The sequence below is a fragment of the Capricornis sumatraensis genome, chromosome 5 (genome assembly GCF_032405125.1).
Source record: "Capricornis sumatraensis isolate serow.1 chromosome 5, serow.2, whole genome shotgun sequence".
Taxonomy (NCBI): Eukaryota; Metazoa; Chordata; class Mammalia; order Artiodactyla; family Bovidae; genus Capricornis; species Capricornis sumatraensis.
The window spans coordinates 14,813,060-14,840,155 of record NC_091073.1 but is presented as its reverse complement, the minus strand read 5'-3'; the positions used below and the strand labels follow the sequence as shown (position 1 = coordinate 14,840,155).

General features: G+C 43.2%; 1 protein-coding gene across 1 annotated transcript in view; it reads left to right on the top strand.

The window, feature by feature from the left end:
* The window catches only part of CDK6 (cyclin dependent kinase 6), a 253,809-nt gene that overhangs the window by 96,531 nt on the left and 130,182 nt on the right, over nucleotides 1–27,096 (top strand). The window contains exon 3 of the mRNA XM_068973118.1: nucleotides 25,592–25,759. Within this exon, the coding sequence (XP_068829219.1) occupies nucleotides 25,592–25,759 (168 nt within the window). The remainder of the gene's footprint in view (nucleotides 1–25,591; nucleotides 25,760–27,096) is intronic.

The window sequence follows — 27,096 nt, the reverse complement described above, 5'->3', positions numbered from 1 at the left end:
AGAAGCAAAGAGATAACAAGCAGCTGGCTGATCAGGAGATAAATGGCCTTGGGTGACGTAGGCACTGGGAAATACGGCAGGCTTTCGGGTGGTGGCTGACGTCATCACTGAAGGGTTTAAGTTCTGCTGGCGATGTGCAGACCGCAGGATGCCACTCTGGGAGACGGCGAGGGACGGGGAAGCCTGGCAGCCGCAGTGCGTGGGGTCGCGAGGAGTCGGCCACGACTTGGCACCAGTCAGAGGGGCTGCTGCTCCAGAGGTTTGGGAACGAGATAACCAGGGCCATAGTACAGAAGGGGCGTGGTGGTTAAACAGCAAGTGAGGGGGAATTGTGAAGAAAGAATTACTCATCGAGAGCAGAAAAGGAGAAGCCGAAATAAATAAGTAGAGAGAAATTATCAGTTTGGAGAAGAAAGTGGTTATTTACTTTAGTCGTGTTGAATTTGTCCCAGAGTGAGAAAGTATATCTGAGGGCATTGCAAGAACTTGTGGCTGCAGCAGCTGAGCCCCAGGTAACCTTTGAGGATTCACGGAATTTAGGAGAGGTGCCAGAAAACTGGGAATGGGAAATGGCCCATTTTGTGTGTGTGTGTGTGTGTGTGTGTGTTTAAAGACAGGAAAAGCATGGATTCTACCCAGTACAGTGCAGTGAGATTGTTGCTGTTCTTTGGTTATTAAAATGATGAGTTGTGAACATGTAGAAAAATAACTGGTTAGTCAGTATGAAAAGCTGTCCGAACATCACTATGATCAGAAATGAAAAGCCACACAATACTGAAATCCTTTTGGGGCAAGCAAAACAAACCAAGAAAAGTTTGGTAATGCCAGGTGTTGTTGAGACCATTGAGAAATGGATAGACTCAGATACGTCTAGAAGGAGTATCAGTTGGTACAGCATTTTGGAAGCAGTTTGACTGTGTTTATTAAAACTGAAAACACATATATTCAGTGACCAGGCATTTTCACTTCTCAGAGAAACCCTGGTATTAGTTAGTACAAAGAAGTTATAACTAAGAAACTTTCTACTAATAGTGGGAAAAATGGAAATAATGAAGTGCTCATCAGTAGGGGGATGATCAGACAGACCTGGATAGTACGGAATAGTATGTGACAGTTGAATGGCATACATCTGTAAGAAATTACCGTTAAAGCATAGTGTTGAATGAGAAGGACTTCACAGGTGGCTCAGTGGTAAAGAATCTGACTGCCAGTGTGGGAGTCAAAGGAGACACAGGTTCGATCCCTGGGTCGAGAAGATCCCCTGGAGGAGGAAATGGCAACCCACTCCAGTATTCTTGCCTGCAAAATCCCGTGGATAAAGGAGCCTGGTGGGCTACAGTCCCTGGGGTTGCAAAGAATCAGACATGAGTGACCGTGCATGCACACACGTTGAATGAGGAAAAAGGAAAAAAAAAGCTAATAATTTTAGAACTGTAAGTATACCCTGATTCCATGTGTCAGAAGTACACTTGTATATCATAATCAGAGGACCAAGTCTTGCAAAATATACAAACAGACTGATAATGATGGCAATCTCTTGGAAGAGATTAAGGTTAAAATAGGTGGTAAGTTTGCCAGATTTAGCAAATAAAAATACAGGTATTCAGTTAAATTTTAACTTAAGATGAACAACAAAAATTTTTTTAGTATGAGCGGATTCCAACACAGTTGGGTGTGCTTACACTAAAAATTACTGTTTATCTGAAACTCAGATTTAATTGAACTTCCTACATTTTGTCTGGCGACCCTAGTATGTTTATTTATAACACAAATATATTTAGATATTCTTTGTATGATAAAAAGTAAGATTTAAATGTATACAAAGAAAAATGTACCAATCGCTAGGTGTTTGCTTAGTTTCATTAAGAAATTGTCCTTGGATCTAGTATCATCTCCATGTCAGATAGCATTGCAAACTGATAGATTAAAAGAAATATATATATATATACACACAAGATTTTTATTGAAAAAGACTGCATCTGAACCCCCAGCATTCAGCAGACCGCCGGCGATTTTCTTTTGCCCTGTATTCAATTTTATGAGTGTTTATTGGATGGCTGAATGGATAAATAAACTGTAGGATGAAGCATATTTTTGACATAATTGTGAAAAAACAACAGATTTATCAGCAGCATGGGTTCCTGAAAGAATGAAGCCACATTTTAAATTTCTCATGGAAAATTGTTTTCAGACCAGAATATACTACCGCAACGTTATCTAATTTAATCTTTATAACAATCCTGTGAGGCTAAATACTGTTTTATTAAAGAAGAAACGGAATCACGAAGGTTAAATGTTGTTATTTCATCAGTTCTAAGATGCCCTTTGGGGATACCTTTTTGGTTGCTGTCAGTGGGCTTCCATCATGATTGAGCTGTTACTGACTGCACCTGTGCTTGAGAATGTGCAGAATTAGTCAATGACCTGGATAACATTCCTGAAGATAACAGGGAGCTTGACTTCTCGCCCAGCCATACTCTTGATTGTACAGAGGGTAAGATTGTGTGGGAAACACAGACGTGGAGAATTTTGAGTGGAAGCATGGTATGAGGGTGCTGAACTATGAGTGTACAGGAATTTTTGGAATACCTAAATAATTATTCCACTTAAATTTTCCGTTTAATGTGTGTTCAAGAATGATACATGAGGGCTTCCCTGGGGGCTCAGTGGTAAAGAATCTACCTGCCAACGTGGGAGACAAAGGTTCCATCCCTGGTCCAGGAAGATCCCACGTGCTGCCGAGCAGCCAAGCCCATGTGCTGCAACTACTGCGCCTGTGCTCTAGAGCCCAGAAGCCGCAACTGCTGAAGCCGAAACCTCCTGGAGCCTGTGCTCCACAGCAAGAGAAGGCAATGCAATAAGAAGCCCCCACACACAGCTAGACAGTAGCCCCTGCTCTCTGCAGCTAGAGAAGAATCGCACAGCAATGAAGACACAACATGGCCAAATCAGTACATGGATAAATGAAACTTTTTTTTTTTTTTTTTAAGAATGAAGCTTGATGAAAATCCATGTCTGAAGACAGCTACAGAGCCGTTTTAACTTCTGTAACTAAAGCTCCTATATGATAAAAAAAAAAAGAGTTGTTTCATCATTTACTTGGCAGTTATTTTTCTTTCTTAGTATGCCTTGAAATAACAATAAATCTTAAAATAGATGATGTCTTATTTACATTTAATGCACAAAGGTACTCAGGGTCTCCCTGTGGAAGAGGTCCAGAGTCAGAACCTCATAAGCCTATACCCTGAATCACCATAGTCCACCATGAGGTGAAAGGGAGGGATTGAACACTTCTAATCTTGTTCAATTAACTCGACATTTTGTGTCTCAAGAAATTGAGAATTATCAAGGAATTTGCAGTGATAAAAATGTGTGTGTTAGTCACTCAGTTGTGTCTGACTTTTTGCAGCCCCGTGGATTGTAGCCCACCAGGCTCCTCTGTCCATGGGATTTTCCAGGCAAGAATCCCTGGAATGGATAGCCATTCCCTTCTCCAGGGGATCTTCCAGACTCAGAGATCAAACCCAGGTCTCCTGCTTTGCAGGCAGTTTCTTTGCTGTCTGAGCCACCAGGAAGATAAAAATATTGTGTTCTTAATATTATTTGGAGAAACATTGATTCTTCCAAATATTGAACACTTAATGCTATTCAAAACACTTATACACCTGTCTATTACCTGATTATTATAATAGGATATGAAAAACATGTTTCATCCTCCCATATACTAATGAAGAAACTCATACAGGTAGAAAGTAGGTGAAGCTGTTTTTCTACTTGGCTTTCCAAGTGGCACTTGTGGTAAAGAACCCACCTGCCCGTGCAGGAGATATAAAAGACGTGGGTTCAACCCCTGGGTCAGGAAGATCCCTGGAGGAGAGCATGGCAACTCACTCCAGTATTCTTATCCGGAGAATCCCATGGAGAGAGAAGTCTGGCCGGCTACAGTCCATGGGGCCGCAAAGAGTCAGACGTGCCTGAAGCAACTTAGCATGCATTATACTACTCAGGCGTAAGAAGAAGTAGGTTCCAAAGGAAAGCATAGATCTCTCTCTAGTCCATAAGGCCTCTAAGGATGAGTCTACCGGAGAGGTCCCTGCAAAGCATGCCTCAACTGGAAAAATTCCCAGATTTGGATGCATATTGGAAAGATAAGGATTTTTTTTTCTAATTGAGGTATAGGAGATGTAATAAACTTGATGCACTGATCTCAGCTGTGCATACAACTTGATTTTTTTTTTTCTTTTTTGCTAATACAATAACTATCCTGATCAAGGAGAATATTTCCAAAGGCTTCTTCCTGACCATCCCCAATCTACAAGCCCTTCCCTGAAGATAATCACTCACTGGCTTATACCATATAAACGTGTGTACTGTTTTGTGTGCAGCTTCTATTACCCAATATCCTATCTGTGAGATACATTTTTGTCCTTCTGTGTACCAGTAGTCCTGCCAGACAGTTTCTCAAGTGGCTTAAACGGTTTTCTTTTGCATCAGTGCTATGGGAGAGTCATTTGCATATCTACGTCAACACTTGGTGTTGTCAACTTAAACCATTGTAGTGGCATCTTGCTATGCTTTTAATATTCAATGCTGTGAAGACTAATCAGGGTAAACACCTTTTCATAAGCTCTGGACATCTGAAGTTCCTGTTTCGTGAAATGCGGGTTCTTACTTTTCACCATTTTTAAACATTGGTCATGTGTCTTTTTCTAATTGATTTTTAGGAGTTGTGGGTTATGCTAAAATCTCCCAGTGAGTAGGAATTTGAATGGACCCTTTCCTCTCTCTTTTGACTCAGAGCATCAGGCATGATTTAATCATCTCCAGGACCTCTTATATTGTTGTTTAGTTTCTCAAATGTGTCCAACTCTTTGTGACCCCATGCACTGCAGCATGCCAGGCTTCCCTGTCCTGCACTGTCTTCCGGAGTTTGCTCTAACTAATGACTGTTTGTCCGTTGAGTCAGTGATGCCATCCAACCATCTTATCCTCTGTTGGCCCTCTTCTCCTCTTACCCTCAGTCTTTCCCAGCATCAGGGCCTTTTCTAGTGAGTCAGCTCTTGGCATCAGGTGGCCAAAGTATTGGAGCTTCAGCTTCAGCAGCAATCCCTCCAATGAATATTCAGGACTGATTTCCTTTAGGATTGACTAGTTTGATCTCCTTGCAGTCCAAGGGATGCTCAAGAGTCTTCTCCAACACCACAGTTCAAAAGCATCAGTTCTTCAGTGCTCAGTCTTTTCTATGGTCCAGCTCTCCCATCCATATCTAACTACTGGAATATAGGGACCTTTGTAAGCAAAGTGATATCTCTGCTTTTTAATATGCTGTCTAGGCTTATTGTAGCTTTTCTAACAAGGAGCAAGCATCTTTTAATTTTGTGACTGCAGTCACCGTTCACAGTGATTTTGGAGCTCAGGAAAATAAAATCTGTCACTCTTTCCACTTTTTCCCCATCTGAACTCAACATTCAGAAAACTAAGATCATGTCATCCTGTCCCATCACTTCATGGCAAATAAATGGGGGGGAAGTGGACCTCTCTCACTGCTGATCGCTTTAAAAACACACACAGACAAAATGTTTCCCTAATGTCTTTTTAGCCTATTTTGACAACTCATGATATGGCATTCAAATATTGGTACATTTTAAGTTTCTGGTAAAGTGTTTTTAACTATGAACTAAATATATGGGACGGGTAGTGAAGCCTCATAGCTAGGCTTTTAACTGTTAAAAACTTTCACTTCCAGTCTGCATCTTGCCTACAAAAAAATTACTGAAAATACAGTGCCAGAAGAGAAGAATTTTATGAACTTTAAGGATGCAAAAGGAATTCTTTTTTAGCTTATCCATTTTACTACTTTGTGTGTGTGTGTGTGTGTGTGTGTGTTGGGGGGTGCAGATACCGTATCCCTCTTAAAAGTACCATAAATATAAAATGAAAGTAAACTATATTGAAGTATAAGCTAGTAAGAAAACACCAGTAAGCGCTGTTAGGCCTGGCCCCTCTAAGTGTCACGTCTGACAGTCTGTAGTGACCCTAAAATCTCTCTAGAAACTGGCTTACATCGTTACAGGCCAGTGAAAACACGTCAGAAACCATTTTGAAAGATCCTGTATGCCGATTCCAACAAAGAATAGGAAAGAAGCAGGGACTGGAAACAGTCAAGGCAGATAAAGTCTGGTTGTGATAGGTCCGTTGTTGTTTAGTCGCCAAGTCGTGTCCACCTCTTTGTGGCCCTATGGACTGGAGCCCACCAGGCTGCTCTGTCCATGGAATTCCCCAGGCAAGAATACCGGAGTGGGTTGCCATGCCCTCCTCCAGGGGACCGTCCCAAACCAGCAACTGAACCCATGTCTTCTGCACTGGGAAGCAGGTATTTTCCCGTGAGCCACAAGGGAAGCCCCCGTGATGGGTGCTACTCGGGATATTTTGCATTAGTTATTTTGCCTGCAAACTTTTAAGCTTTTGATTCTCAGCCTAAAGAAAGTTTGGGGTTGTTCTGAGAGGGCATTATTGATTTAGCTTTCATTCTGTTGATAAAATATTTCAGTGTGCATGTGCTAAGCCATTTCAGTCATGTCTGACTCTTTGTGGCCCTATGGACTGGAGCCCACCAGGCTGCTCTGTCCATGGAATTCCCCAGGCAAGAATACTGGAGTGGGTTGCCATGCCCTCCTGCAGAGAGTCTTCCCGACCCAGGGATTGAACCTGTGTCTTTTACGTCTGTATTGGCAGGTGGGTTCTTTACCACTAGCACCATGTGAATAGATAAATATTCCAATAGTTAGACTAAATAAGAGTCTAAGAAACAATCTGTTCGGATCATTAGCTCTTCCCTTAAATGGATTACTTCACTGTCTTTCTGAACCATCTCTTTCTCTTGCTTAATTAGCAAAACTGTTTTATTTATTGAGCACCAGTTCTTCTGTAGGATCTGTGTCAGGAAGTGGAGGTTTTAAAGAAACACCTGAGTAAGCTGTACTCATAAGTTTTAAGCAGCCGTAATCTGTTGAAGACATAAAGCAACACTGTTAACTGTAAGTAGAAAAAGAGCTATCATTTCTTAGAAAATTCTGAAGCCTTCTGATTTTTGTTTCTGTGGTGTATTTTATAAATGATCCTTGTAGGATTGTTCTTGTTTCATAAACTTTATCAGGGACACTAAATTTTTTATTTTCAACAGTATAGCGTTTCTGTGTAGTAACTTAAAAACTGTCATTAGTAAAAGGGACATGTGGGGTTTTTCTGGTAACACAGTGGAGAGGAATCCGCCTGTCAATGCAGGGGACACGGGTCCTCTCTCTGGTCTGGAGAGATTCCACATGCTGCGAGCGACTAAGCTCCAGCACCACAAGTACTGAAGCCCAGGCACCCTGGAGCCACACTCCGTAACTACTGAGGCTGTGTGTGCAAGCACTGAAGCCTGAGCCCCTGGAGCTTGTGCTCCCCAACAGGAGAAGCCACCTCAATGGGAAGCTCGTACACCGCAGCAGACCCAGTGCAACCTACAAGGGTGGGGGGGGGTGCTTAAATACATTTATATGTGTAGTTTTAACTGGCACCTTTAGAAGAGAACAGAAAAGTAAAAACACCTATAATCCTACCACTTTAAGAACTTGACATGAAAAAGCAAGAGTCTCCCCTCTTTGTTCCTCCTCTTTACACCTGCGTCTAGAGGTTGCACCCTTTACCTGTAGCTGTGCCTCCTTCTGGGCTTCTGTACGTTTTTATCTGTGTTCACATGGGGTTGGTGGCTTCCCAGGTGGCACAAGTGATAAAGAACCTACCTGCCAGGAGACAGAAGAGATACGGTTCGATCCCTGGGTAAGGAAGTTCCCCTGGAGGAGGACGTGGCAACCCATTCCAGTATTCTTGCCTGGAGAATCTCCTGCGCAGAGACCTGGTGAGCTACCGTCCATAGGGTCACAAAGAGTCTGAAGTTGCAACTGAAGCAACTAAGCAGGCTGGGCTGGTAGATTTATGAGATAGACTTTCAGTTAAATCTGCATTTCAACAAACCACAAAAAATTTGTTATAAATATGTCCTTTATATTGCAAGGGACATATTTAAACTAAAAATGTATCTGTTGGTTATCTAAAATTCCAACTTAACCCCGTGTCCTGTATTTGATCTGGCCCCCATAACACAGACATGTTCACACATACACCAATATGTACACTTTCCTTTTATCAAAATAGAATCAAACTGTATGTGTTACCCTAAGGCATGTTCTTTTACTTATTAATTTATCTAGTTAGCGTGTTAGAATTACCCAGGTTCTTTCTAATGGCTGCTTGTTATTACATTGTAGACTCCTCACAATTTATTAAACTATTCCCTTATTGATAGACATTTTAAGTGGGTTTTTTTGTTGTTGTTTTTTTACTCTTTCAGACAAAACAGCATTGACCCACTTGTATTGACTTATTCTGAACTGTGCTGTTGGTCCTGTTGGGTGAATTCCTAGAAGTGGAATTGCTGGGTCATAGCACATTGTCAAAACATGGTTTGCTCATTACCTTCAAACTATTACTGAACAGCTGAAGTGGCCACGTGCACCTGGGGTACCTGGTCGGGTGGAGCCAGTCCTGGGTGGGAGGCTCCTTCCTGACCTCACAGACTCGGCCTCCTTTCTGCTCCACCAGGAGGGCCATGAGACCAGGCACTGTGGTTCTCCAGCTGAGCACTGTGCCTGCCTCCAGAGCTGGCCTGGGACACAGACCTGGACTAGTTACTATGAGTTTACTCAAGGGGTGGCTGTGAAATTAAAGAAGTAGTGTATGTAGAATGCCTGGGTTAAAAACCACATCTGTAAAATGCCCCTTTGTTTTCTCACCCCACTCACATTTCTAGGTTCTTCCTTAGCATTGAGGGGCTCTAGTCTGGGGAGGAAGATATCCTGGTTACAGAAAAGCAGGGTATATTCCCTGACAGAACTACACCGGAGTGCTATGGGATGATAGAAGGGGGCGCCAGGCTTAGTCTGTGGGTGTGAGGAGGTTTGCTCAGGACTTGGCCAAGATCTTCTTAAAGTAAGTCCTGGAAGACAGATGGCAAAGAATCGGGTGGATAAGATACGTGCATTGCGGAGCAGGATGGTGGAGGGACTCCCCAGGCACGGAGTAGCGTTGCAGAGGGACAGAGATAGCACAGAGCTAACCATCTTCAGGGCATAGAAGTAGCCGGAAACGCAACCAGGATCAGGATCAGGATCAGACAGGAAAGTACTTTAGGAAGCAGCCAGGTTCTCCCTTTGTCTTCTAGTGAACAGTAGGTGACTTCTGTACGAAGAAGATTTCCATTTCAGAAATATCATTTAGTTAACATTATGGGGAAGAGAGAAGATTTAAAATGCATGCTTAAATCTAAAGACAGGGGCTGTGTTGGGACACATTGCAGTCATACAGGCAAGAGATACTGGCAACTCGAGAAGGAATGTAGAGATAGGATTTGAAAGGAAATTTAGGAATCACATTACTAGGACTGGTTGGGTGCAGAGAAGGGATCTAAAATGTCTGTCAGATTTGTGGATCAATTGTTTGGATGGACACGGGTGCCAGTATTTAAGATAAGAAGTGCAGTCTGCAAAGTTTGATCACAGTGACGAAACTGTGTTGCTATCTGAGGACATACTGAGATCAGTCGCTGTGGAATATTCTAGAAAAGCTGAGCAGGAAGCATTGATGTTTGCATGTCTGACCCTCAGGGGAGAAGGCCCATCTGCCAGTATGACTTTGGATGCTCAGAATATAACTGTTGGAGCCAGGAATGAGTGAGGTGAGGAGGTGAAGGCAGAATTCAGAATTCTTTTGAGACACATGACTGGAAACACACAAACGCTGCATGTTTGTGGTAACTGTTGTGGACAGCGAAAGGGAGCTTGCCAGAGACCCAGAGAAGGTGGTGCTGAAAGCCCAGGTGGAGCTGGAGACTAGGACAGGTTCCCAGTCTTGATCGTAGAAGTCGGGATGGCCAGGTGTTTACTAAGGTGAGGCCTTAGAGGATCAGTGGAAGATGATTTTTGTGGTTCCTGGAAAGAGAATGATCCAAAAGGCTAACTTAGAATTTGAGGTGGGCTGGGAAAAAGATTTAAAGACTGGAGGGGTATGTTCACGACCAGCATCCTCACAGTGAGGGAGGGAGAGGATGCGACGAATTGAGAGGTGTGCACTGCCTTGGGGGAAAGTGTGGGAAGCTGGGGAATTGCTGTATAGCCCAGGGAACTCAGCCTAGCATTCTCTGATGACTTAGGGGGTGGGACAGGCTGAGGGTGGGGCATGAGATTCACGAGGCAGGGGACGTAAACACACTTAGAGCTGATTCATTCGGTTGTGGCTCAGTGGTAGAGAATCTGCCTGCCAGGCAGGAGATTCGGGTTCAGTCTCTGGGTCAGAAAGATCCCCTGGAGAAGGAAATGGCAAAACACTTTGGTAGTCTTGCCTGAAGAATTGCACGGACAGAGAAGCCTGGTGGGCTGCGGTCCGCGGGGTCACAAGGGTTGGACATGATTGAGCGGCTAAATCACCACCCTGTGTTGTACAGCCAAAACCAGCACAACACTGTAAAACAATTACCCTCCAATTACTTTTTTTTCTAAAAATAATAATAATAAAAAAATAAAAGACCCTGATCCTGCATTTCAGTTCAGTTCAGTCGCTCAGTCGTGTCTGACTCTTTGCGACCCCATGAATCGCAGCATGCCAGGCCTCCCTGTCCATCACCAACTCCCGGAGTTCACTTAGACTCACGTCCATCAAGTCAGTGATGCCATCCAACCATCTCATCCTCTGTCATCCCCTTCTCCTCCTGCCCCCAATCCCTCCCAGCGTCAGTCTTTTCCAGTGAGTCAACTCTTCGCATGAGCTGGCCAAAGTACTGGAGTTTCAGCTTTAGCATCATTCCTTCCAAAGAACACCCTGGGCTGATCTCCTTCAGAATGGACTGGTTGGATCTCCTTGCAGTCCAAGGGACTCTCAAGAGTCTTCTCCAACACCACAGTTCAAAAGCATCAATTCTTCGGCGCTCAGCCTTCTTCACAGTCCAACTCTCACATCCATACATGACCACAGGAAAAACCATAGCCTTGACTAGACGGACCTTAGTCGGCAAAGTAATGTCTCTGCTTTTGAATATGCTATCTAGGTTGGTCATAACTTTTCTTTCAAGGAGTAAGCGTCTTTTAATTTCATGGCTGCAGTCACCATCTGCAGTGATTTTGGAGCCCAAAAAAATAAAGTCTGACACTGTTTCCACTGTTTCCCCATCTATTTCCCACCCATGAAGTGATGGGACCAAATGCCATGATCTTAGTTTTCTGAATGTTGAGCTTTAAGCCAATCCTGCATTTAGGGGAGAGGCATCCTTAAACCAGAACAACACTTGCTGTATAAAATTTGCCTGTGCTTGGTACCTGGGTGCTCCTAAGACTAAGCTTCCTAGCCTTGGTGCCACCCATCTTTCCCTAGACAATTCCTATCGCATTGGCTATTTTAACACTAACTTGCTGAATTCTTTGTACAGTAAGATAATCATTAGATTCTCAACCAAGTATTGGGTGTTTTGTTTACTTTCGCCTTGATGAATGCTCTTCCGTTCCCCTTGGCCTAAAGATCCCCTGTTTTCTCTTGCCTCCCTGCTTTTCGTGTCTAGATATGGCCACGCAGAGGCTCTTCTTCCTGTCCGTGGAAGAACTTGTTAGCCAGGAGCATTTGTTCCTCCTTCCCCTGGAGATGCATTTGCCGCCTCTCTCCTAATAGGCTGCCAGCTTAAAAACTCAGTCCTTGAAAGAATACGAACTAGCAACTGCCGAAGCGCCGCCTCTTCTGAGCCCCCTTAAACAGCTGTGCACGCGGCTTGACCCAGAACAGATAACACACACAGATGTGTTTATGGGAAGGAGGCACGAACACTCTCAGGGTGTTGTTTTCGGCTTCTCACCACTGCAGGGATTTCTTCTCTTTTTCAAGGAAGAGGTGCATTGTGGTAAGCAGTGTTTTATGACCTATAATAAAAACCCTTGTAAAGACCATTTTTTGGACCCAAAGAAGCTAAGTGTTCTTTTTGCTCCTCTCCGCCTCTCTGTATTGAAGTGCACACAGTTCAGCATTAATGCATAACGTAAGGGAATGATATCACAAATTCTCATTCTTATTTAAGCTGGGAAAGCAACCAAAGTTAATTATATAAGAAAATCCATTAGGAATGTGTTTCCCTACTTAGTAGTAGCTTCTGAACAAATATGTTGATTAAGTAAAAAGCTATATTGCATTTTATAGCATATTGTTATTATCTCATGGAAACACCCATAGGACCATTTGAGGGAACCTCAACAGAAAAGTCAGTCCCCAGGAATAGGTTAAAAAGCAATTTGAAGCCACCTTAGAAAGTTGGGTCTTATACAAAAAGAGACGTGAAATACATTCAGTGAATAGTAACAGATGATTTCTAAGGACCCTTCAGGACCTAAAATGCTAAATGTTTAGTTTTTCAAAATTAAGAACAGGCAACATAACACTTGATTTAAACTTCCCTGGTGGCTCAGACGGTAAAGTGTCTGCCTGCACTGCAGGAGACCTGGGTTCAATCCCTGGGTCAGGAAGATCCTCTGGAGAAGGAAATGGCACCCCACTCCAGTACTCTTGCCTGGAAAATCCCATGGACAGAGGAGCATAGTAGGGTGCAGTCCATGGGGTCGCAAAGAGTCGGACACGACTGAGCGGCTTCACTCACTGTGGTAACTACTTTAAAGATGTATCCTCTAGTATGCACACGGTAGTGTTTGTGACCTTGGTGGCTCAGTGGTAAAGCAACCACGTGCCAGTGCAGGAGACACAAGAGACGTGGGTTTGATCCCTGGACTGGGAGGGTCCCCTGGAGAAGGAAATGACAGCTCCCTCCAGTATTCTCACCTGGGACATCCCATAGACAGAGGAGCCTGGCGGGCTGCAGGCTTCAGAGTCAAACACGACTGAGCAACTGAGCACCACCACCACAATGACTGTTTCAAAAGTGGCGATTGTTCACATCCCAACCGGAGAAACTAGATGAGTCTAAACCTAGGATGTTGCTGGACACCACTGCTCATGGCAAGTCCTCCTCTTGATTTCATGGCACCAGTTCTAAACCCAGTGGACAAGCCAGGAAATTCACACAGTGTTTTTCATTCTCACAGCCGCCCTCAAGAGAGTGTTATCCCCATTTTACAGATGAGGAAACCAAGGCTGGATGCGAGGGAAGGGAAGGTTAAGTAGCAGGCCCAAGTACACCTAGTGTCTAACCGGGAGATGGAGCAGAGCCCTCAGAAGATGGCCCCCTAAAGTTGACCTCTGGAAACAAGCATTAACAGATTGCATTCATCTCTTGGATTGCCTTTCCCCTGTTTTCTTTTTCTAGTGTTCTGGTTCAGATTCCTGTTATCTCATGTCTGACATCTTTTTTTCCCCTTGTATTTTGATTTCTCTACATTTAACAGTGAATATGCATTACATTTCTAATCAGACACTTAGCATATCTTTCCTTTCTGAAGAACAGTGCAGAGGAGGGAGGGATCCCATGTGAAATGCCGTGGCAGGATTCAGTTAAGAGTAGAAATTCTTGGTTGTGGCAAGTCAAGTGCTTATTGGTGATCTTGCAAGAGCCATTGCATTTCCATTCACGGTATGGATGTGGTGTGGGTGGGGAATGAGAAAGTGTGCACCCTAAAGACCGTTGGCCAAGGAAGGAAGGGGGTTGCTTGGGTTGTTCATGGTCAAGGGACAATAGAAGGGGAAGTCGTAGGAAGGGCAGTGGGTAGCGGAGTGAGGGCAGGACCTGAGGAAGCTGGAATGAAGGAGACTGAGAGCACAGGAGGAAGATGAACACTGCAGGGAAGGGAGGGAGGCTTTCCCACCAGGAAGGGACGGAGACGGGTAGACGCCAGTGCTCATCAACGGGTGGGTGGCGCCTAGGACGTTGACAGCATCCCTTGGCGGCCTGTGTTTCTCTCTCAAGTGGAATGCACGCCAGTGTGCTCAGAGAGGAAGAGAGGTGATAAAGTAGAGGGACAGCAGTGAGAATGTCACCTACAGGGACACCACAAGAGCTAACTAGGGACCTGTACGATCCCTGGCAGCACCGTCATCATCAGGGCTAGAGACTGACTTCGTATTAATAGTAGGTCATTTCCCCACTTAACAGCTCTCTGAAGCACAGGTAGAACAGCTGAGAAAGACAGCATTTGCGCTAATTGAGGTTAATCTTTGCATAGACGATGAGATAGAATGACCTCAGAACCGAAGAGGTGAGGGAATTGACAGATTTAACAAACGATGCTTGAAGAAGTTGCTTTCCACATTTCATTAATTATGCTAAGGAGTTTATGTGAATTTAAGTGGTATTTTGACCTTCAAATAAAGGTAATTAAAGTGACTTTTACAGTTTTAATTAAAAAAAGATCAAGGTTAAGTAATAACATGTTCCTGATTTTAGCCATGGGAGTAGATGGTGCAGAATGGAGTGGAGTTGAAGAAGTCCAAGTTTCCTGAAGCTAAGGGGGTTGGGGGGGCATGTTTCATTGGGGGGCGGGGGTTAAATGGAAGGTAATGACCTTAACAGGTTTTAGTTAATATAAATTGAGTTGTTAGTATAATTTTCAGTTATAGAACAGGTTACAATTGTTCTTACAAGTTGTAAGAACAGTTGATGGCAAGTTGTAGAACACTTGATGAAGAAATGTCTTGAAGTAAGAGCATTATTTTGGGGGGAATTCCCTGACAGTCCAGTGGTTAGGAGGCTGCTGTGCTTCCACTTCAGGGGGCCCCGGTTCAACCCCTGGTCAGGGAACGAAGATCCCACAAGCCAATTTTTGGGCTTCCCTGGTAGCTGAACTGGTGAAGAATCTGCCTGCAATGTGGGAGACCTGACTTCAATCCCTGGGTTGGGAAGATCCCCTGGAGGAGGGAACAGCTACCCATTCCAGTATTCTGGCCTGGAGAATTCCATGAACTGTATAGTCCGTGGGGTTGCAAAGAGTTAGACGTGACTGAGCAACTTTCACTTTCAAGAGCATTATTGGGCTTCCCAGGTGATGCTAGTGGTAAAGAACCCACCTGCCAATGTAGGAGACAAGAGACTCGGTTTCCCATCTCTGGGTTGGGAAGATCCCCTGGAGGAGGGAATGAAAACTTAGTCCAGTATTCTTGTCTGGAGAATCCCATGGACAGAGGAGCCTGGGGGACTCCAGTTCATAGGGTTGCAAAGAGTTGGACACAGCAAGCAACTTAGCAAGCACGCACACAAGAGCATTATTGCCCTAACTACAAGGCCAGTGGTGGGCAGCCCCAAAGTCGATCCTGCTGTTCAATGATGTCCTCAGAGACCAGACTCTTTCTCTCATTACACTCTGGCATTGCCTGCGTGCAGATGAAATCTCCCTTTCCATGTCAAGGTGGTTGCTACAGTCTCATGTCCATGCCCTCAAGCAATAGCATTTAGCGTAAGGTGCACAGGTGGAGAGTGAGGGCTAGGGGATGAGGAGGCAGTACAGCAGAGAGTTTTCTGCAGTGGTCTTATTAGGGGAAAAATACTTTGTGAAATGTGCCTACATGTCTCAGTAGCTAGGACTGGGTCTCTGGATCCACTCCTAGCAAAAAGGAATGTGACTGCCAGGGATCAGTCCTTCATGACTGGCACCCAACAACGTCGGCAAACAATCATTTGCTCCACTCTTTGGAAAAGCAACATCTCTGATATAGTATCTCATTTGGAGAGGAGGCAAGTATGGAGTGAGAGACAAGCTTTCAGATGAGGGAAGTGAGAAGGAAAATGCAGGAAGACGAGATATTTTGTCCAGATGCAGTCATTAAAAAGCATGCTACTGGGGACGTCCCCGGTGGTTGGGTGGTTAAGAATCCACCTTGCAACGCAGGGTTCGATCCTTCATCAAGGAAGTAAGATCCTAGGTGCTGCTGAACAGGTAAGCCCACACACTCCTGAGCCCGTGGGCCACAACTAGAGAGTCTGTGGGCCACAACGAAAGATCCCACACAACTAAGACCCAACACAGCGAATTAATAAAAAAAAAAACTGTTGAAGAAAAGCTTACTGTTAAATTTTTTTATTATGAAGAATATGTTTTGAAATGGGGAAATAGCCACAGTATATTGTTAAGTGATTTTAAAAGGATCACAAAACAGTGTGATCTCTGTTTTGTCTAGAACAAAAACCATTTTCAGTCATTAGCCAGCAACCTAAGCACTTATACTTTGTATTTTCTTGTTTATGCAATGTCAGTTTTTGTATCCCGATCTGAGGAAGTTATAATTGACATTGCTATCTGCAGTTTCAGTTCCCAGTGACTTTCCAGTGTGGGTTAGGAATAGCCATCATGATGAGGTAATGATTCCTTCTTTTCGATGGTCCATTTAGCCATTGCATTGTCCCTCAAACACCAACAATATTTCCAGGTTTGGTGAACATCAGTTGTGATTTTCTTATTTCCACTTAGTTGGTACTGATCCTTTTCTTACTCAGCATTATCATCAGTTCCAGGATTGAATAATATATATGGCTCCTTTTTATGCTCTCTTCAGAATACATATTTTGTTAATAAAATTTATGTGGGAGATGACTTTTACTGTGCTTTCATCCAGTTTCCTCGAAGCAGTGAAAGTAGGAGAGCCAGCACCTGCAACGAGGGGCTTTGCCTTTGTTTCTGCTGAAGAACCCCCAGGCCAGGCGTCCCTTTCCTCAGCCGTCTCACCTCCTCCCTTTGGAAGCTAATGGCCCATGACTTGTGGCTAATCTTCAGGGCCTCCCATTTATTCCTTACTTTCAATTGACCAGTTTTACTTTCCAGCTGATCTGAAGCTTTAAGGAACCCGCTTTAACCCTCCTCTTGCCTTTTTTGGAATTTGTTTTGCCCTTTGTGACTCGAGGTGAAGCATTCTGTGGGTTCTCTTGAGGCCCAGAGTGAGGAGTTTAGAATGCCGTCTTTTGCAGCCCAGTGTTAACACTGTGACTCGATCAGTGACAGCGGGAGGAGCCACTGTCAGGCTTTGGAGTGGAGTACAGTGTAGACTGTACACCAAGCTTAATACAGTGACCTCAGGCAGATTCTCCTTTAAGCACAGAAGTGGGAGGAGTGAGTGAGGTCGCCGAGGAGTGAGTGAGGCCACCTGATAGACTGCCATTGTTACCCATTACTTCATTGCTTATGCAGTAATATTGTACCACATTTTACAGAAGAACTGTGATTTTTTTTTTTAAGATCCTGGGACTAGATTCAGCAATCCACTTCTGGGCCTATATACCTGAAATTATTGAAGTCATGGTCACAAAGAGATACTTATATTTATATACCAACATTCGTAGCATATTCTTACAGTAACCAAAATAATACAAGTTCATCCTTCAGCAGATGAATGGATAAGCAAAATGTCATCAGTCCAGACAGCAGAATATTATTCAGCTTTAAAAGGAAGGAAACTCTGACACACGCTACAACATGGATGAACTTTGAGGACATTACACTAAATGAAATAAGCCAGTCACAAGGACAAATACGTTATGATTCCACTTACATGAGGTATCTAGAGTAGCCAGAATTGTAGAGACAGAGGGTGGAGGAGTGGTTGCCAGGGTCTGGGAGGAAGGGAGCAGTGAAGAGTTGTGTAATGGGTACAGAGTTTCAGTTTTGCAAGATAGAAAAGTTCAGGAGATTGGTTATGCAGCAGTTTGAATATACTTACTACTCAACTATACACTTGAAATCGGTTAAGGTGGGAAATTATATATATATCTTACCACGATTAACATTTTAATATATGTACTTGTAATCAACAAAAAGAGGAAAAAGAAAGATCCTGAGACTAGCCCTCACTATTGCCAGTAGTCCTCTGCTTTATGATTTTGTCGTCAGGGGATCTTTACTTCTGTTCTTACAGTGTAGCGTGTAGTGTTAGTCGCGCTCAGTCGCGTCCGCCTCGCTGTGACCCTCCGGACTGTAGCCTGCCAGGCTCCTCTGTCCATGGAGTCTCCTAGGCAAGAATACTAAAGTGGGTTGCCGTGCCCTCCTCCAGCGGATCTTCCCGACCCACGAGTTGAACCCGACTCTCCTGCACTGCAGGCAAGTCAACATAGTATTGGTTTAGTGTTGTTTAAAAAACACAAAAACCTTTGTTGTGTTGATCTGTGTGATTCCTCTAACATCCTTCATAAGAAACAACCTGGATAGGAGATCTTTGTATGAAACAACAAATCGTTTATGAAGACGCTTCTGTTAAAACTTGGATAACAAATTTGAAAAGACTGTGGTTTATACATTCTAAGGAGAAAAAAGTGATTAACTTTGTACAGGCTGTATATGTCTTAACTGTTTAAATCAATAAACTACTGACATATTTTTGTTGCTGAAACCCGAGGGTGTGAATCCGTCGCTTAGATTTAGGTAGATATATCCAAAAGTCCAGAATTGTCTATTGAGAGCTGTCATTTCTGTGATTTACTTTATGGTATATAAGTTGGTGTTTTAAGTACCTTTTGAAACTTACTTTTTTTACCACTGGGAAAAAAAAGACCCAATGATAAAACTTTTTCCCATTAGGAAAGCTTGAGGTAGATTTTCAGTTTGCTTGTTTTGTTCTCAAAGAAACAAGAGAATTAGAGCTCTAGAACGCCTAAGAGAAACTAACTGTTGCTACAAGGCTTTGAAGACTTCTGGTGTTCAGACTGAAGTCCGGAGTCTTTTTAAGGGCATTGCCAGGGACAAAACCCCATCTGAAGCCTCTAGGAGCCAGACTTCATTCCAGGATGGTGTCCTGTTGAAACAGGCTCCCACGTCACATGTTTCAGAAAGACAGAATGAGGGCCCCCAGTGACTGTTTATCATTAGTGGGACTAGACATTCAAACCTTTTATACCAGAATTGGGCACTGTAACATTAAAAGGTTTTAAACCTATGTTTAACTTAATTGGCAGTATCCGTAGTTTCATTGCATTGCATCATTGGGATTACTGTGAAATATTTGAGTCTTATATAAGACAGATTAATTTAGATTAAAATCTTGAGGAGCTAATTTAAAAGTATGTCTCACGATACTATAAATTGAGATGGAACAGATAATAAGCTTAAGTAGAGAATCCTTTGAGATGTCTTTGATCAAAGTGCTTGCGATGCTGAAGGAAAGGTGTGTTTTTGTCCTTTCTTTGTTTAGTGTTACAGTTTATTCATTCATATAATTCTCAGAAATTGGGACCAGAGTTCTTATTCTTATTTGTGACCAGAGTTACAAGTCCATCATGCTCCAGTGCATCAATGCATTGGAATTAGTGAAGGAAACGAGATTTTTGGCAATTAAAAAAAAAAAAATAATTAACTCAAGGTTTGCTAGTTTGAAACTCTAATTGTAGCCGGATGTTTGGGGTTTAAAAGAAAACCCAGTTTGCTAACCAAAAAAAAAATAAGTAGCCTGATAAAATCTAAAGAGTGGTAATTCTTACATAGAACCAACTCTTTATACATAGGTGTCATTTACATGGAATCAAACGTTAGACCAGTATATGTGTTCTCACTGCCTAAACTGTGCTTTCATGTGATGTTAACAAGTCATTTTTATCTACATTTGCCTTTAAATAGAGGAGACCTACACTCTTAGAATAAGTAGCAAAACACAACCTAAAACCAAATAATAATGATTATGGCATATAAAGAAAACTGTGCAGCCACTAAAAATCATATTGTATAAAAAAGTTACATTTTAGAAGAATTTTGTTGAAGTGGCAAAATATTCAAAATGAATTGTTAAATCTTTATAAAGCAACTATAAAATGTGTACCGAATTGTAACAATTTCTATTTTAAAATGTGTTATATTTATATATTAATGTTATATATATTGATATATAATATATGATATATTTTATATACAATGCTTCATTATTAAATGGAATTAATACTGCAGATTAATACTGGTACACCTGCAGATGTACCAGTATCTGTTTAAAAGACATGAAAGACAAAGTTATTTAACAGTAGAGTTTTCTCTGTTTTCTGAGTGGTGGGGTTTTGTGATTTTTTTTTTCTTTCTCTGGATTTTTAATTAATTTTTAAAAAACATTTCTACATGCATTAAGCATGGACCGATTTTATAACTAAGAAAAATATAGTATGTGCTATGAAGTGAAAGTCTCTTAGTCATGTCTGACTCTTGGTGACCTCATGGACTATATATAATCCATGGAATTCTCCAGGCCAGAATACTAGAGTGGGCAGCTGTTTCCTTTTCCAGGGGATCTTCATGACCCAGGAGTCAAACCAGGGTCTTCTGTGCTGCAGGCAGATTCTTTACCAGCTGAGCTACCAGGGCTGTATAAATACACAAATGAAAGCTGTATACGTGTATTTAAACTTAGGTGGCTCAGTCAGTAAAGAATCCGCCTGCAATGCGGGAGACCTGGGTTCGATCCCTGGGCTGGGAAGATCTCCTTGGAGGAGGGCTTGGCAACCCACTCCAGTATTCTTGCCTGGAGAATCCCCATGGACAGAGGAGGCTGGTGGGCTGCAGTCCATAGAGCTGCGAAGAGTCGGACATGACTGAGCGACTAAGCGCAGCACACAGTTCAGGCTCTTCATAAATTTCAGTTCAGTTCAGTCACTCAGTTTTGTCCGACTCTTTGAAACCCCATGAATCACAGCACGCCAGGCCTCCTTGTCCATCACCAACTGCCAGAGTCTGCCCAAATCCATGTCCATTGAGTCGGTGATGCCGTCCAACCATCTCATCCTCTGTTGTCCCCTTCTCCTCCTGCCCTCAATCTTTCCCAGCATCAGGGTCTTTGCACCAGGTGGCCAAAGTATTGGAGTCTCAGCTTTAGCATCAGCCCTTTTAATGAACACCCAGGACTGATCTGCTTCAGGATGGACTGGTTGGATCTCCTTGCAGCCCAAGGGACTCTCAAGAGTCTTCTCCAACATATAGATTTAGATGGGCCTTATTAGTAATTACTTGGTCCAGGTTTTTACATATTCATTCTCCTCGTTGGCTGCTTACACTGTTTGAACACTGACACATGGATCAAGCATGTTTATTCTTGGTACTGTTTGAAAGGGTTGGTGTTTAGTGTATAAGAAGCTAAAGATGGCAAGCCAGCGTGACATTACGTCAGCTTAGTCGTGCTGTGTAAAATCCACTGCTCACAAGTCGTGTACATGTGTTTCCAATAAAGACTCGTGTGCCACAGAAGATTACTTTCGTTAACATTTTGCGCTTCCCTTTCACACTCTCGTTTATTCGTTGCAAGTTGCTTTACCCTCAGTGGTCCTTAAGTCCTGGACCACGGTCCCTCCACAGTGCAGTCTGATCTTTTCATCTTTGGAAACTTAGAAGGTAACCCCGGCCAGTTCATCAGGTCCGGTTAGGCAGAGCTCAGAAAGAATCCCAGTTCCCCCGTATCATCCCCACTCAGTGCTTTGTTCACTGACCTTGTGACAGTGGGCACGTTTTCCTCTGGTTATTTCTGACTCGGTCTCCCCTAGGAAACGGGACACTTCACCGATAATCATTTGCTTCATGCAAACTACACAACCTCTTCATGTGCATTACTTCGTTTAACTCTCGTATTATGAAAAGTAAGCCCCATTTTCTCCTTTTTATAGGTAGAAACGCAGCCTTTGGTTTTGAATAAGCCAGGAGCTAAAGATAGAACTCCCCTGAAGAAAATACCAATACTATAAGGAGTAACCAAATAGAGCCCAACAAGTGTGTGCTCACCGCCCCTCCCAGCTCTGAAGCCCCTGATGCTGCCTGCACATTTTTCTAACCCTTATGAGAGCCGAATTAATTCCATCCTCCCTTTATACGCATTCTCACAGTATTAACGTGGGGTGGAGGGGGTAGGTCAGTCTTGCAAACCTCCAGATTTCAAAGGGTCATATCACGTTCACTATCTGAAATTCCTACCATCCAGCACTGCTTCTGAGTTTAAAATATTGTACCTGCTTTTCTAAGTTCTAGAATTAGAAGAAGGTGTGACGTTGGTCCAGACGCCTGCCTGATTCTGTCAGCAGTCACTGCTTCCTGCAGCCAGTGCTCTCCAAGTAGTGATCCCTGTGCAGTAGGTTTTGTCACTTTCCTGTTTTTACGGACAGAAAAAGGGAGGCTTGGTGAGGTTCAACTGCTTACCTGGTTTTCCATACTCGTATGATCATAGATCTAATAAAGGAGTGCCTTGGGAATTAGAATCCAGTTTTCCTGGACTCTGGTTCAAATCAAGACCGTTTTTTTTGTTTGTTTTTTGTTTTTTTGCTAGTGGTGTTACTTTGGGCTAATTACATACACCTACTATGTATCAGCTTCTTGACCTGTGGAATGGGTTGATAATGTTATTTACCTTACTGTTGTGGTATGGATTGTTTCCACTGTTTCCCCATCTATTTCCCATGAAGTGATGGGACCGGATGCCATGATCTTAGTTTTCTGAATGTTGAGCTTTAAGCCAACTTTTTCGCTCTCCTCTTTCACTTTCATCAAGAGGCTTTTCAGCTCCTCTTCACTTTCTGCCATAAGGGTGGTGTCATCTGCATATCTGAGTTTATTGATATTTCTCCCAGCAATCTTGATTCCAGCTTATGTTTCTTCCAGCCCAGCATTTCTCATGATGTTCTCTGCATAGAAGTTAAATAAGCAGGGTGGCAATATACAGCCTTGACGTACTCCTTTTCCTATTTGGAACCAGTCTGTTGTTCCATGTCCAGTTCTAACTGTTGCTTCCTGACCTGCATACAGATTTCTCAAGAGGCAGGTTAGGTGGTCTGGTATTCCCATCTCTTTCAGAATTTTCCACAGTTTATTGTGATCCACGCAGTCAAAGGCTTTGGCATAGTCAGTAAAGCAGAAATAGATGTTTTTCTGGAACTCTCTTGCTTTTTCTATGATCCAGCGGATGTTGGCAATTTGATCTCTGGTTCCTCTGCCTTTTCTAAAACCAGCTTGAACATCAGGGAGTTCACAATTCACGTATTGCTGAAGCCTGGCTTGGAGAATTTTGAGCATTACTTTACTAGCATGTGAGATGAGTGCAACTGTGCGGTAGTTTGAGCATTCTTTGGCATTGCCTTTCTTTGGGATTGGAATGAAAACTGACCTTTTCCAGTCCTGTGGCCACTGCTGAGTTTTCCAAATTTGCCGGCATATTGAGGACAGCACTTTCACAGCATCATCTTTCAGGATTTGAAACAGCTCAACTGGAATTCCATCACTGCCACTAGCTTTGTTTGTAGTGATGCTTTCTAAGGCCTACTTGACCTCACATTCTAAGATGTCTGGCTCTAGATTAGTGATCACATCATTGTGATTATCCAGGTCATGAAGATCTTTTTTGTACAGTTCTTCCGTGTATTCTTGCCACGTCTTCTTAATATCTTCTGCTTCTGTTAAGTCCATACCATTTCTGTCCTTTATTGAGCCCATCTTTGCATGAATGTTCCCTTGGTATCTCTCATTTTCTTGAAGAGATCTCTAGTCTTTCCCATTCTGTTGTTTTCCTCTATTTCTTTGCATTGATCGCTGAAGAAGGCTTTCTTATCTCTTCTTGCTATTCTTTGGAACTCTGCATTCAGATGCTTATATCTTTCCTTTTCTCCTTTGCTTTTTGCCTCTCTTCTTTTCACAGCTATTTGAAAGGCCTCTCCAGACAGTCATTTTGCTTTTTTGCTTTTCTTTTCCATGGGGATGGCCTTGATCCCTGTCTCCTGTACAATGTCACGAACCTCATTCCATAGTTCATCAGGCACTCTATCTATCAGATCTAGGCCCTTAAATCTATTTCTCACTTCCACTGTATAATCATAAGGGATTTGATTTAGGTCATAACTGAATGGTCTAGTGGTTTTCCCTACTTTCTTCAAGTTGAGTCTGAGTTTGGTAATAAGAAGTTCATGGTCTGAGCCACAGTCAGCTCCTGGTCTTGTTTTTGTTGACTGTATAGAGCTTCTCCATCTTTGGCTGCAAAGAATATAATCAATCTGATTTCGGTGTTGACCATCTGGTGATGTCCATGTGTAGAGTCTTCTCTTGTGTTGTTGGAAGAGGGTGTTTGCTATGACCAGTGCATTTTCTTGGCAAAACTCTATTAGTCTTTGCCCTGCTTCATTCCGCATTGCAAGGCCAAATTTGCCTGTTACTCCAGGTGTTTCTTGACTTCCTACTTTTGCATTCCAGTCCCCTATAATGAAAAGGACATCTTTTTGGGGTGTTAGTTCTAAAAGGTCTTGTAGGTCTTCATAAAACTGCTCAAAGTAGATGGGGAAACAGTGGAAACAGTGTCAGACTTTATTTTTGGGGGCTCCAGAATCACTGCAGATGGTGACTGCAGCCATGAAGTTAAAAGACGCTTACTCCTTGAAAGAAAAGTTATGACCAACCTAGATAGCATATTCAAAAGCAGAGACATTACTTTGCCAACTAAGGTCCGTGTAGTCAAGGCTATGGTTTTTCCTGTGGTCATGTATGGATGTGAGAGTTGGACTGTGAAGAAGGCTGAGTGCCGAAGAATTGATGCTTTTGAACTGTGGTGTTGGAGAAGACTCTCGAGAGTCCCTTGGACTGCAAGGAGATCCAACCAGTCCATTCTGAAGGAGATCAACCCTGGGATTTCTTTGGAAGGAATGATGCTAAAGCTGAAACTCCAGTACTTTGGCCAGCTCATGTGAAGAGTTGACTCATTCGAAAAGACTCTGATTCTGGGAGGGATTGGGAGCAGGAGGAGAAGGGGATGACAGAGGATGAGATGGCTGGATGGCATCACGGACTCGATGGACATGAGTCTGAGTGAACTCCGGGAGGTGGTGATGGACAGGGAGGCCTGGTGTGCTGCGATACATGGGGTTGCAAAGCGTCGGACACGACTGAGCAACTGAACTGAACTGAACTGAACTGTGGTATGGATTAAGTGAATTACTAAAGCAGTACTTGACACATAGTGACTGCTGAATAATAGGTGCTATAAAAATATTAAGAACTACTATTGCTGTTGTCATTGTTTACTGGATTTTAATTGTTGAAATCATGTGTTAAATCGTATAAAAGTATGTGAAGTGAAAAATATCCCTCTCTTGCCAACTACTTTCTCTCCCCACAGTTAACCCTGGACACCAGCTTGGCATATACCCTTCCAGAATATTTCCTATGTCATCTGAAACTTTTTTTTTTTAATATTTATTTGGCTTCGCCAGGCCTTAGCTGCAGCACAGGGGATCTTTAGTTGAGGCATGTGAACATTTTAATTGTGGCACGTGGGATCTAGTTCCCTGACCAGGGATCGAACCTGAGCTCCCTGCACTGGGCGTGCAGTGTTAGCCACTGGACCACTGGGGAAGTCCCTGAAATTATTTTTTAAATCATCCTTTCATTAATAAAATATGGGTGGAGAGTGACACTTTTTGTGGTAATATTGAGCATGGGAGAGTAGAGCCGTAGAAAGGGGGACAGATTCATTCATTCAGCAGGTATTTATCAAATGCTTTGTATGTGCCAAACACTATTCTAAGTACTGAGAGTGCAGCATGTTGAATTTCTCTTTTGGCGATTGATTGACTTTGTTTTTCTGTTTTATTTAGGATATGATGTTTCAGCTTCTCCGAGGCCTGGACTTTCTTCATTCTCACCGAGTGGTGCATCGTGATCTAAAACCACAGAACATTCTGGTGACCAGCAGTGGACAAATAAAGCTGGCTGACTTCGGCCTTGCTCGCATCTACAGTTTTCAGATGGCTCTTACCTCAGTGGTGAGTGAGAAAGCACTGTTTTTTCCTTCAACGTCATTTTCCTCTTTGGAATGACAGACTGCCCCCATTCCAGGCCCCTAATGTTATTACTGCCCGTGGTCAGTTTGTGGACAGAATGTCTTTGCACTTTTTATATGGTAGGAAGAGAGTGTTCTGCTTACAACTGCATACACATCCGGGCTGGGCTTGTTGTGGACAGAACCCATTGCAGAAATAGACCGTTGCTTCTTAGCCACTAGAAAGGAATCAGTTACAAGTTTCCCAATGGTTTTGCCATATGGCTTTTTGCCATAACCACTGTTTTCAGAGCTGCATATGTAGTGTCTGGGGAGACACAGCTCAAGGTCAGGGAGGAGAGAGTGCCAAGAACATATCCCTATCCTAGTCTGAGAAACAGCCAGGTACCTGCACAGGTGTGTGAAAGCACTCCTGTGAGGCTGTGGTGTCGACCGTGAAGAAGAGATTGAATTTACAGTGAACTTGGATGATCCACGAACAGGCAGCACCACCCCGCTGCGAGGTGCCTTCCTCCAAGCCGAAACACAAGCGCAGACCCACAGGCTCTATTTTGGCGAAGATGGACAGTTGTAATCTGGGTTTTTTGTCTCATAAAAACCATAATAGCCGCTGGCTTTGGTTAGCTTCTGTTTCTGTTAACGTAGTTCATTGTTTCCGAGATGAATTTTGGTGAAAATGCACTCAAAATATACAACAGGAGCCTGGAAGTAAGCGCTGATAAACCCTTGTCTTTGAAGGGCCTGTTTTACATACAGTGAATTCATGCATAGATTTTTTTTTTTTTTAAGCCAGGGAATGTCCCTTTGCTGGGCTACTTATTCGGGGCAGGACACGGATGTGAGGGTGTGGACTCGGAGAATCCTTTTGGTTCCATGAACACTACTAACATTGCCCTCAAAGCTTTAGATGAAGCCTTAAGTAAAAGAATCTTCATGGGTCAATAGGCCATTGTCTAGGTATTATCCATCTTTTTAAAAAATTAATTAATTTATTTTAATCAGAGGCTAATAACTGTACAGTATTGTGGTGGTTTTTGCCATATATTGACATGAATCAGCCACGGGCGCACACGTGTCCCCCATCCCGAAGCCCGCTCCCACCTCCCTGCCCACCCCATCCCGAAGCCCGCTCCCACCTCCCTGCCCACCCCATCCCGAAGCCCGCTCCCACCTCCCTGCCCACCCCATCCCGAAGCCCGCTCCCACCTCCCTGCCCATCCCATCCCTCTGGGTTGGCCCAGTGCACAGCTCTGAGTGCCCTGCTTCATGCATTGAACTTGGACTGGTGATCTGGTTCACATATGGTAATATACATGTTTC